At 36.4% G+C, this 13,068-nt stretch overlaps 1 protein-coding gene across 2 annotated transcripts in view; it reads right to left on the bottom strand.

Annotated features, from left to right (window-relative positions):
• Nucleotides 1-3,633: 3,633 nt before the first annotated feature.
• Nucleotides 3,634-13,068, bottom strand: part of LOC131150887 (signal peptide peptidase-like 2) — a 118,459-nt gene continuing 109,024 nt past the window's right edge. For both annotated transcript variants that reach the window (XM_058101945.1, XM_058101944.1), the window contains exons 13-14: nt 4,185-4,268; nt 3,634-4,079 (exon numbers count right to left, since the gene is read on the bottom strand). In XM_058101945.1, coding sequence (XP_057957928.1) covers nt 3,967-4,079; nt 4,185-4,268 — 197 coding nt within the window. In that variant the 3' untranslated portion in view covers nt 3,634-3,966. The remainder of the gene's footprint in view (nt 4,080-4,184; nt 4,269-13,068) is intronic.

Below are 13,068 nucleotides of genomic sequence, written 5' to 3'. Positions count from 1 at the left end.
AGAGACATGTGGATGGTCTCATAACACTCCGGGCCCCATGTGACGGGTTTGGGGCGTTACAAAAGATTTCTAGCCCGTAGGCGATCCGAACTACATCTTAGAGGTGATGGTCCATTTCAAGTCCTTGAGAGAATCAATGATAATGCATATAAGTTGAATTTTCCAGGTGAGTATAACATTAGTGCTACATTTAATGTTTCTGATCTTTCTCTTTTTGATACAGATGACGATTCAAGGTCGAATCCTTTTAAAGAGAGGGGGAATGAAGAGAATCAACAAGCACCATTAAAGGATCCATTGCATGTTCTTGTTGGGCCTATTACTAGAGTAAGATCCAAGAAGATCAAAGCACTTTAATGGGATGATTCAAAATATTTGGGCTCATTCAAAAACGAGACACTCCAAGCTTGGCCAAAAGAAAGATGAAGGCGTAATAAACTTAATCCAAGTTTTTTATGGAGCTTATCATGCTTAGATGGGCGTACACATGGATTAGGTGAAGACTTTCAGTGCATGAAGACACCAGTTGATATGCTGAAGCAAGTTCAAGTTCGAGATCCATGTGGGCCCCACGCGGCAGCTCCAGTGGGCTCCACACAAAATTGGGCCTCCCTTTGACTTTCGTTTTATATTTAATTTGTAATCTTGCAATACAACTTGTTTGCTTGCATGTGCATGTCATAATAAGTTGTTGAGAGTTGTTGAAAGTTGTTAAGAGTTGTTGAGAAATTATTGAGAGTTGTTGGAAGTGTCTAATGCTTTGTCTCGTAGGCTATGCTTATAAATAGCCTTTTCATTGTAAGAACAAAAACATCATAGAATAGAATTCAAGAAAATGTGAGGTTTTGTTTCTTCTTTTGGTTCTTCAGAGAACTTGTGAATTTATCAAGAATTCTTCCTTGTGGCATTCAAATTTTATACCTTCGGTTTGTAATTCATTCATAATTATTGGATCGAGGTTTGTTAATTTATACCTTTGATTCATAATTAAGTTATAATCATTGGGTTGGGATTTGTTACTTTATACCTTTGGTTCACGTTTCATTTATAAATGTTGGGTTTGAGTTTTCTATCAAAAATCTGAATTTTAGCTTTCTTGGACAAGTATTCTAATATTGTTTGTTGGGTCTCAATGCGTGTCGATTGAGGTTCGCATCAAATCTACTTGAGTGGAGTTTGCAAATTTATCAAGTAAGGCCACAACATTCAAGACGTGCTTGAAAGAAGAACCAACTAACATTCAAGATGTGCTTGAAAGAAGAACCAACTTTAATCTACGTGATACAAGCTACAAAAGGAAAGGCGGGGGGGGGGGGGGGGGGGGGCGGCGTTGCCTAGTGGTTTAGTGTAGACTTTTTATTTCAATATGTGGGCCTATTTTATGTTTATTAGTTATAGGTGTTTAGGGGTTAAGTTATTTGAATTTGAATTTGAATGAAGGGGTTTATAAATAGAGTTGTTTTCACATTCTACAAAAGTTTAACTCAATAAAGTTTTTTTCATAGATAATTTTCAATTTTCTCTTCTTGTTCTTCAAAGAACTTGGGAACTTATCAAGGATTCTTTCTTGTGGTGTTCGAATTTTATACCTTCAATTCGTGATTCAATTATAATTATTGGGTCGAGATTTGTTACTTTATACTTTTGGTTCACGTTTTATTTACAAACGTCAGGTTGGGGGTTTTTTTTTTTTTTTTTTCTTAATCAAAATATGAATTTTAGCTTTCTTAGGCAAGTATTTCAATATTGATTGTTAAATCTCAATGCTTGTCGATTGAAGTTCGCATCAGTTATTTATTGTACAAGAAAAATGCTGAAAATTATTAGAAAAAAAATTCTGAACATAAACAAAAATTAAAAATTTACATTTCATATCTATGAAAAATATGATGAAGTGCTAAAAATTTTTAGTAGCACAATTTTTATAATCCAACATTAGTTACATTGCTTCTCAATATTCCAATTTTGGACAACAAAATAAAAAAATTTTGAATGACATAAGCAGTAAAAGAATTATAATCCAAAATCAGTTCAAGATGTTATTTCAATACGCCTTCACATCAAGATGTTCTTAGAAAAATGATGTAATTAAGATGATTATTGGATAATGGACAAGGAACATGTTGTCCTAGTTAACTTAAAAAAAAAAAACACAAAACAAAAGACATATAACCAATTCATTAATTAATAGGTAGTATAGTGTTGAAGGGGAAAAGACACATAACTTATAGTTAAGTAGAATAGCCACCAATTAGGAATGTAATTTTAAGGAAAGCATCTTATACAATAACAAATATGAAGAAGGACAAAAAGATAATGACCTCTCCTGGTTTCACAAAAAGACACTGACCACCCTTAAGATTTTAAAATTTTCATGAACATTTCCTAAGGTTTCCAAAATTCTAAAGACCTCTATTGCGATTTCTCAATAAGACAAACATCCCTTTGTATTTTGCAAAAAGATGAGTTTTAAGGGATGTGTCAAAAATTAAATGTCAAGGAAGATTCGCGTCATTTTTGAAACCTCAAGGAGGTCCATGGGATTTTTAAAACCTCACGAATGGTTGTCATTTTATCAAATTTCAAGGCAGTTCAATGTCTATTTTCCTATCAAGAATTTTATAGTGAGTTAAACAAAGAACGCTGAGCTATACATATCGTCCAACTAAGCTATTATTCTAACCTCATCCATAGAATGAATACCCCTCTAAAATTAGCTCATAAAATAAGGCTATTCACTTAAAATCACAATTATAAACTGGTTTATACACGCGCGCTGAGGTTGAAAATCCCACTAACCTCCCTAAATGAAATAATTTAATTAAGCCAAATGTGCTTTACAGTGTAATAATCATGATCAATGCCCTTTTTCTTGAAGATCCAATAGGTGATAAGATGGAGCTGACACAATAATGAAAACATTATTATAAAGATGGTACCATTCATTTAACCAACAACTAGAATAATATTTTCTGATGTTCTGTATCTTATGTGTTTAGGGGGGAGAGAGAGAGAGAGAGAGAGAGAGAGAGAGAGATAATGCACCAGTGACTTTCTTTGTGATTGAGCCCCGGAGTAAAGAGATAAAAGAAACAAGGAGAAGAAAAAACGTGGACAGGAGTCGAAGCCAAAGGTCTCTCGCAACAAGAAGACAGGTCAAGGAGCCAGGGAATCGGGGCTTGCCAAATTGTTGGGGCACCATTACATATGAGTTGTAAAATTGAGATCCCCATAGATTCAAATGTGCGACTCCAATCTTCGGCTTAATTTTATAGATTTGCGCCAATTAGAAATTTAAGTAGAATCCAAATACAAATCTATTTCAAGGTTCCAAATCGGACTTGGAATTGAAGCCACCGAATCCAAAGATGAAACCCTAAATGAAATCATTTCCTTCTTTACTTTCTAGAATTGAAGCTTCTGAAAGCTTGTGCCCTCCACAATCAACATAGTTGTTACAATGCAGTTTCTAAAAGCTCGGTATAACTGAACTCTCAACTTTTCACGGCTGTCTTTTGGATTTGAGCCCCACTTATTAAGCAGTTATATAATATAACTGCTGCCACCAGAGGAGCTAATAAAAAAACTCTCTGCGTTTTATTGAACATAGCAAAGGCAGGCAAGCATAAACAATTTCGAGAGAGAATTAATTATATATTACAACTTGAACAATAATCCAGTAGCAATAATTGATCATAATTATCAAATAAAAAAGATTTATGAGTCTGTCTTCCCTTGTTTTTGGGATTACGGTAGGGTAGGGTAGGGAGTGAGAAGCTACAAAAGATAAGAGAATTTAGAGTTGAATCACATTAAAACCAGAACCCTGTGTTTCTTCTTCTGAATTCTCCACAACCTAGTTGATCCAAAAATCCTTGGGAAATAGCACAAACTTGGTCATTTCCTACCCCTGCAGATCAGGACGAAGCCCTCTCAATTGAAGCATAGGAGATGGAAGATCTAATTTTAAGCTTCTCCGGAAGGATCTTTAGATGAGCCTGAAACCGAATCCGAAGCAGTGCCATAGTTCCACAAGTGCTCCAGCTCACCTCTTACCGCGCCCAATATAACAGCAAGTCCTGAAGAAAAGATTGGAACAAAGACGGACCGAAAACAAGTGAACAAGTAGTACTGGCAAACCAGAAGATGCAGCATTGTATGAAATGCCATTTCAAGTACATTACCTAGTGTACATGGAACAAGATAGAGGAGTGCAGGCTGACCGTGCCCGTCCATCAGATACAATCCCAGGTAAGTAAGGAAGAGACCTGTCATAGAGAAAAACAATCCATCAATGACAGCTATAAAGAAACATAATACAAAAATATATTGGTCCCTGGTTATTATATTACACATGGTCAAAGGTAATAAATGATAGGACCATTTTTTCAAGCTAGACCTCCAGTAATCATTAGACATTTGAGATGCAAGAGCTAAAAAACAATCACTATTGAAATACAAACTATAAAATGGAGAACCTACAAATAATTAGGGACCATTTAGTATTATTAATGTCAAAAATTACAAAACGAAAAAAAAAAAAACACTTAAAACTAGAAACATAAGCTAAAGATCAGAAACCAGCGCCTGTTTGGTTAAAATTTATGAAACTAAAATAAATTAAAACTACTCATTTTCATCTTTAAATCAAATACTATTAAAAAATTATTATTAAAATAATACATATTAAAAAAAAACATTATAGTAAAAATAAAAATTATTATAATTGTTTTACATAATTGTTATACTTTCAAAATTTACTTTACAATAAAAATTTTGTTGGCCAAAACAATTGAAACATGGTAAAAATATTTTGTAATTAGCTTTACTATTATTTTTTGAAGTTTATGTATATTTCTATTTTAATTTTATCTAAATTCATATGATTATTTTATTTTAATTAAAATTTTAAAAGTGTATAAAATAAACGATTTAATCCAAAAGAACTATTTCAAGATATAAAAATTATTGGAAATAGGTTGCCAAAATTACTAAAAATCAAAAAATCTAGTTTTTTTAGTTTTTTTCACAAATAACTGAAATCAACAACAAAAACAAAAGGCCAGCAATATAAACAACCATGTTTTTATAATTTATTTCTTTATAGAAACACAAACAAAAAACAACAATGATACCAAATAAGCCCTAGGTCTCCCACTATCTCACTATACATATAATAAACCTCATACACATAAAAGGCCAATAACACTCCTTAACACACAGTAACAACATCCCCCTCAAGCTTCTGCAAAAGCTTTTATCAAACCAAGTGGCAATCTTCAATGTACTTTGTCTTATTTGGATTTGAAGCAATATGACCACCTACTTGATCATCCCACATCAACTCCATAGACTGGGAATTTTAGAAACCAAAGTTCTTTCAGCACATTGTTTGACCAAATCATTCACTAGTAAGAGTCATGGCCTTGTACTCGAAATCTTTCACTACACAAGTTTCCTAAAACAAAGAGTATCTAGTCATGGATTTTTTGCCAAATGGAGACCCTACCCAATCCACATTTTTGTATCCACGAGTCCATGATCTCAATATAGAAGACCTTGACCAGGAACACCTTTGAGATTTCTCATAAAGTGGATTAAGGTCCATGAACTAATAAACAATAGTAATTGCAAAAGAAATATCTGGCCTAATGAGTGAAATTTTCTACTTTCCTGCCACCCCCAAAAAACAAAATAAATTCGACATTTTTATTGTTAAGATGCATAAGATCTTCAATAGATTAGGATGCCAAAAAACTCGATCAAGGACCTATTTCCTTTGTGATGGAACAATTCCCAAATGAGATCTTGCTATCTTAATTTTCAAGTACTTCAATGGTCCCAAATATTTAGATTGGATTTGTCCACGAGAATTGCTTTGCTCCGACAGTCTTAACTACTAACATATGTGATTACAAGATCATTCACATAAACAATGAGCAAAATTATTCCAACATCAACTATCCACCTCACCACATTGGCATAAGAGGCTACTTTGACCCACTTTGTAAAGTCGTCAATGGCCACCATAATGAATCGATGACCATTTGATGCTTTTGCTCATTCGCAATTCCCCCCACAAGAAAGTCGCCCCTATTCTTAAAGGGGCTTATGCAGAAGTAGGGGTGGCAAAACAAGTTCACAGGCCGGGTCAGGGCGGGTCGAAAATGGGTCGGGGCGTAAATGGGTTGAAGTTAAACGGGTCACAACCCTATAAACCCTAATAAATGGGCGGGTCACGGGTTACCTGTTTAAAAAAATTAATTATTTAAAAATTTAAAAGCAAAAAAAATTAAATTATCTCTCCTCTCTCATCTCTCAATGACTCTCATTAGCATTAGTATTATTAATAAGCTGATCTCGAGGTGCAACCCTAGAAGAATCAATGGACATTAAATCATTCCCAACTCCCAAGATTTCCAACAACCCAATTTCAATTCCTTCCACTATCATTTTCAATTCCAACCCTGAGCAGAAGGATTTGAAGAATTGGAAGTATGGATATGAGGATCCTGGGCTTCGACTCATCTCTGTTTTCCACTCTGCAGCACATTCTGGACGCCGCCAACGAGGCCGACAAGTGGCGATGGTGAGCGGCAAGTGGCGATGGTGAGTGCCAGACAACCCGCCTATGTCAAATTGAACCCAAAAGAGTTCCTGCTGCTCCAGCTCTCATCTCTCATCTCTCATCTTCAGACTTCAGCCAAGGAAAATGCTGCAATAGCAGCATAATAGGACAGCAAAGATTGCAGCAAAAACCAACATGGTCTGCAGCAAGGACTTCGGCAACAGGGGACTGAGAGAAAGATGCAATAGAATTGGAAATGCATCCCCAAAACACCGACTAGATCACCCTGTGTGGAGGAGGCAACCGCGACGAGGAATTAGGAATAGGATTTAGGGTTTTTCATTTTGGGTTTGGGTTTTATTGAACACGAGGCAAGTAAGCGGGTGACCCGACCCGAAGTCGAGTTGACCCATTTATAAGCGGGCGGGTCATGGGTTGACCCGTTTATAAACAGGTTGATTTTCATGGACCTAGACCCATTTTAACCGGGTAGGTCAGGACCCGTTTTGGCAAGCCTTTGCGGAAGGTTCTTACATAAGTGATTAAAGCAATGCCCCTTGCTTTGCCGCATAATGAGATTATCTCCAAATACCAAAATCAATAATAGCTAAATTTGCCAAACCACTCAAGGATATTGCGGCCATACATGATAGAATGACTTCTTCAGATTGCACACAAACTCTGACTTCCAATGAGCAACAAAGTGTGGATGCTGTTCCATGTAAACCTCCTCCTAGAGGTCACCAAGTAAGAAGGCATTCTTAGCATCAAAATAAAAAGGGCCAATAAAAAATGGCAGAGGGAAGTAAATGATTTTGGCTGCTGTCATAATGTGTGTGAATAATATAAATGCGTTTGTGCTTTACAACATTAAGCAGGCACGTGGCCCTGCTATATTTTTATATAAATTCTTCATCGACGTTCTGATTAACTGGCACGTGTTTGCTTGAATGGTTAGTTGAAAATTAAAAATAGTTCTTAAATTTTAATGATTGAAACACGTGTGAACTGCCAAATTTCACAATTATGTTGCTTAAATTTTAAGATTTAACTATGTTGATATTACATAATCGTAGAATGTGACAAGTGTAAATGATTGGGTGAACTTGAATCCTTAGTTTAATTAATTAAAATATATATTATTTTTTAAAATTTTGTACAAACATGGCATTTCATTAAAAGATTAGTATTCAATATTATTTAAAGCATCAAATATATATATATATATATATATATATATATATAATCTTATGAGGGAAAGTGGAGATATAGAATTAAAATCTTTAATATTATGCTTTAAATAATTAGATTTATGATATATATATATATATAATGATCATCAACGTTAATTTGAGAAAACCCTTTTAAACTATCCAAGCAGCATCAAATTGTCATAATCATAATATTGTTGTTTGCCCATTGAGGAACACTATTTTTTTGATCACAAATATGAAACATATCTTTGAGGTGGTACACCTAGGAAAACCATTGTTATTTTTACTAAAACATTTACAATCAAACAGAATTTAAAATTTTTAATATCAAAATATTCTATTTTTATTACAGTATGGCGAGGGGTGATCATAATTCAATTAAAATCAAATTAACCAAATTAACCGAGTAACTTTGGTCGATTTGGTTCAGCTAAAAATTTATTCGGTTCGGTTCGAGAATTAAGAATACCCTAGAAACAAATAGAGCTTGGGTATCCAATTTATCAAGACTCAACTGATGAACAAAGGGCACACAACCAAATATGCGAGGACGTTACAAAAACAAAAAAAATAAAACAATATAAAAAAGACAGGAAAAACAGATGGAGGTTCATGAGGAAAAAATAATTAAATAAAATATTTACAGCTCAATGGTTGCGGTGCAACCTCCAACCCATCTCATGTGAGCCATATGACCCCTTCATTTTCCCCTCATGTTTTTTTTCTTTGGACAGGTGGTATGCTTGATTGATACATCAACCTTTTTTTTTTTTTTTTTGTTAATATTAGTAAAGAAAATTTTATTGAAGAGGCATCAAGGGGATGCCAGCCCATTATATAGCCACACCCTGAAGGGTGTCATACAAATCAAAGATTACATCATAATCATTAATAATAGTCCTGCAATGCCAGCTAATGACTACAGTAAACCAATGTTCTTTGCTGTTTTGGATTCTTGAGGTTGAATTTTTGAACACTCGCCTATTCTTCTTTCCAAACGCACCAGAAAATTGCAAGGGGAATGAGGGAGATAGCTTTCTCTCCTCCTTTGTTGCCTAAATCCCTTTCCAGGCCCAGAGTTCCCCTCCCACTGAGTTATCAATAACCCACCTTTATCCAATCAAAATCAGTGCCATATTCCAGATTTTTGTGATGATTGTAAAAAGAGGCTAAAATGAATAGTAAGTTGTACTAGATGAATGTGGTAGTGCTCCTAAGATGAATACATAAATTGAGGCACTCATAGGTTATCAAGTTACAATTTATTCAATACTTTCACTAGAGATAGCTATACCAACAGATTCTGCGTCAGCCATGCAAAGGGCCCTGTTGGCTGCTGACAGACCCCTTTGCAAATTATCCATAGTCAAAATCTTACCATGGGTAGTCTCCCAAGCAAGGAAGGCAAATTTTGTGGGGGCTGCTGTCTTCCAAATCTGAGATCAAGGGAATTTAAAGTTGTTTGACTACAAAGGGAAAAGCTGTCAACGGAACAGCAAACAGCAAAGAAAAAGATTTATTTCCTTACTTCAGCCCACAATTATTTCCTTATTTCTCAATTCATTATTATTTTGTACAGTTAGCATATATTTTAGTTTACATGTATAGGGCTTGAAAGATTATAGTTTACATGTATAGGGCTAGAATCATGCTAGAACTTCTTTACTTTCTACGTATAGCATTCTTTTAAAGTCTATATCTAATATACAGAACTCAAGGCCAAACCATTTAGCCATTCACACAATACTTTGACATGGTATCAAAGCCAGCCGACCGCTAAGTTTTTTTCTCCCCTTAGAATTTTTTTGTCTTCTCGGTTTCGGAGGTGTCTCTCCTTTCTGTGGCTGTTGTGGGTTTTTTTTTTTTTTCTCTCTTCTGAAATTTTTTTGTTCTCTGCTCTTTCAGTATTTCTCTGGCTGAGTGGTTGTGGGCACAGCAGGTTTTCTGGTTTGCCATTTATTTTAGTGCAGGCAACAACTTTGTGTTGCTGTTTTGGGTACTTCTCTGTCTAAGCACAGCAGGTTTCTGTCCTTGCACAGCAGGCAACAACTTTCTGTTGCTGTTTCTGGTGTTTCTCTGTCTCAGCACAGCAGGTTTCTTGGTTCAAGATTTATTTTTTAGTGCAGGAAGGATGGTCTTGGTTCTCTTTGTTGCTGTTTTCGGTGCTTCTCTGTCCTTGTGAATCTCGGCACAACAGGCTTTTTGGTTCAAGATTTATTTTAGTGCAGGGAGGAAGTTCTTGGTTTTCTTTGTACCTGCATGGATTTATTTTTTGGGCTTCTAGATTTTCTGGTGGTCTTTTTCTTTCGGCACAGTCTGTTTTCTTGGGCTTCTCGATTTTCTCCTTTATTTAGTATGGAATCTGCGTGTGTGCCAAGTTTACATGCAACATTATTCTATGTGGGCTTTTCAATTTGAACTTTTTTTGAAGGGGAAAGATCTTTGGGGTCATATTAATGGCACGAATTGTGCACCCAATCCTGCTAAATCCAACGAGTCAGCGGCTTGTCCTTCATGGGCTGTGCTTGATGCTCAGATTACGTCTTGGCTTCTTGGTTTGGCTAAGCCACATATTGTCCCCAACTTGCGACCTTATCGCACTGCTCAATTTATGTGGACTTATTTAAAAACAGTATATCATCAAGATAACGGTGCCTGCCATTTCAATTAGAGCAAGAGATTGCCATGTTTCAACATGACAATCGTTCCATCCAAGACTATTATTCAGGGTTTCAAACTCTTTGGAACGAATATTCTGATTTGTTTACTACGGATGTTCCTGTTGCCTCTTTTCCCATTATTCAACGTCTTCACGAGACTAGTTGTCGTGATTGGTTTCTTATGAAACTCCGCCCCGAGTATGAATTCATTCGCTCGTCTCTGCTGAATCGCTCTCTTGTTTCTTCCCTTGATGTTTGTTTTGGTGAGTTACTTCATGAAGAACAACAACTTAGTACTCAAGTTACTCTGGCACAATCTCATGGTAATTTAGGGTTTGTCCCTGTGGCTTATGTTGCTCAACGACGAGGACCGCCTGCGCATTCTAGCACCTTGCAGTGTTTTTGCTGCAAAGAATTTGGGCATATTGCTGCTAATTGTTCCAAGAAATTCTGCTCTTATTGCAAGAAGAAGGGTCACATTATCAAAGACTGTCATATCCGCCCGCAGAATCGTCGGGCCTAAGCATTACAGTCTTCTACTATTGTACCCCCCACAGTGACTTTTGCAGCCCTTGGCTCTTCTTCAGGTGACTCCTCTGTTCCTGCACCTCCTATAGCGAATTATTGCACACCCAAAATGGTGCAACAAATGCTAATTTCGGAATTATCAGCAATGGGGCTCTAAGGTAACAATTCTACTAAACTTTGGTATGTGGACTAAGGTGCCTCTAATCACATGACGAATAATCCCACTACCCTATGTCATGTCCGGCCCTACACTGGTCAATCTTCTATTCAGACTGCTAATGCAGTTATTTGCCAATAGCTGCTGTCGGAGATGCCTATTCTAAGTTCACTGATGTGTTTCTTGCTCCTCAACTTTCCACAAATCTTATTTATGTTGGTCAATTAGTTGATAAAAATTGTGCTGTTAATTTCTAGTAATGGTTGTGTTGTGCAGGACTAGGTAAAGGGGGAGTTGATCTCGAAGGGACCTAAGGAGGGGCGCTTGTTTCCACTACTTTTGCCTGTTCCAGCACGTTGTCCAATTTTTTCTATTAATTCTTTTGCTTGTAATAATGTTTCAAATCTTAGTATGGCGTGGTAATTGTCGTTTAGGCCATCCCAATACTCAGATCTTATCTCATGTATTGAACTATGGTTTACTTGGTAATAAAAAACGTTCTTCCTTATCCCTTGAGTGTGCCTCTTGCAAACTTGGTAAAATCAAAACTCTTCCCTTCCCTTTGCATGCTAGTAGAGCTTCTCAGTGCTTTGATCTTATCCATAGTGATGTTTGGGGACCATCCCCTATTAGTTCACATGAAAAATTTAAATACTATGTGACTTTCATCGATGATCATAGCAGATACTGGGGTCTACTTTCTTCACTCTAAATCTGAGGTTTTTCATACTTCCACTCAATTTTTAGCGTATGTTCACAATCAATTTTCTGTTTTAATTAAGACACTACGCACAGATTTTGGTGGTGAATGTGTCTACTGAGTTTCAGGCATTTTTGGCTTCTAAAGGTATTATTCATCAACATTCATCTCCCGCTACTCACCAACATAATGGAGTAGCCGAACAGAAAAATCGTCATCTCCCAGATGTGGCACGTACTCTCTTGCTGGAATCATCGGTTCCATCCTTGTTCTGGGTTGAGGCTCTAAAAAACTGCTACTTGGTTAATCGTTTATCTTCTCAAGTCCTACTCATGGAGTCTCCTATTTCTGCTTATTTGCTAAGCAACCTAGTTACGATAACCTCCGTACCTTTGGTTGGTTTTGTTTTGTTCATTTACCTCCTCACGAGCGACATAAATTATCTGCTCAATCTGTTCGATGTGCATTGTTGGGATATAATGTGTGTCAAAAGGGTTTTGTTTGCTATGATCCTACATTACATCGTACATGCATTTCTAGGAATATTATTTTCTTTTCTTTGAAAATCAACATTTCTTTCCTGTGTCCTTCGTACCCTCCTCTTCTACTGTGATTCTCCCCTCATTTGAGGAGCATTTCTTGTATCCTCATCAAGTCAGTTCTTGTTTTAAACTAGGTATTGTGTATACGCGACGCTCCTGCCCACAATCTCTTCCAATAGCTCATCCGATATCTGATCCTACCATGCTCCAGATTCAGTATGTTGCAACACCTCCATAGCCTTTGGTACTTCGCTCTTCTTGAGTTTCTGTACCCCCAAATAGGTATGGGTTTCCCTTTTCAAGTTTTGGAAATTCTGTTTCATCTCTTACTGCTGCATTGTCCAATTTAGATATTCCCACATCCTACTCACACGCTGCCAAGCATGATTGTTGGCGACAAGCTATGCAAGAAGAAATTGCCACTTTAGAAGCCAATCACACCTAGGACATTGAGCCTTGTCCTCCCACCATTGTTACTCTGGGTTGTAAATGGGTTTACTCAGTCAAGGTATGATTTGATGGAAGTCTGGATCATTACAAAGCTTGTCTTGTTGCACTTAGGAATAATCAGGAATATGGCGTCAATTATGAAGAAACCCTTGCTCTTGTGGCTAAGATGACTACTGTTCATACGATTCTGGCTTCTTCCAGTGATTGGCCACTATATCAAATGGATGTCAAGAATGCTTTTCTTCACGG

The sequence above is a fragment of the Malania oleifera genome, chromosome 3 (genome assembly GCF_029873635.1).
Source record: "Malania oleifera isolate guangnan ecotype guangnan chromosome 3, ASM2987363v1, whole genome shotgun sequence".
NCBI lineage: Eukaryota > Viridiplantae > Streptophyta > Magnoliopsida > Santalales > Ximeniaceae > Malania > Malania oleifera.
This window is presented reverse-complemented; position numbering and strand designations above follow the sequence as displayed.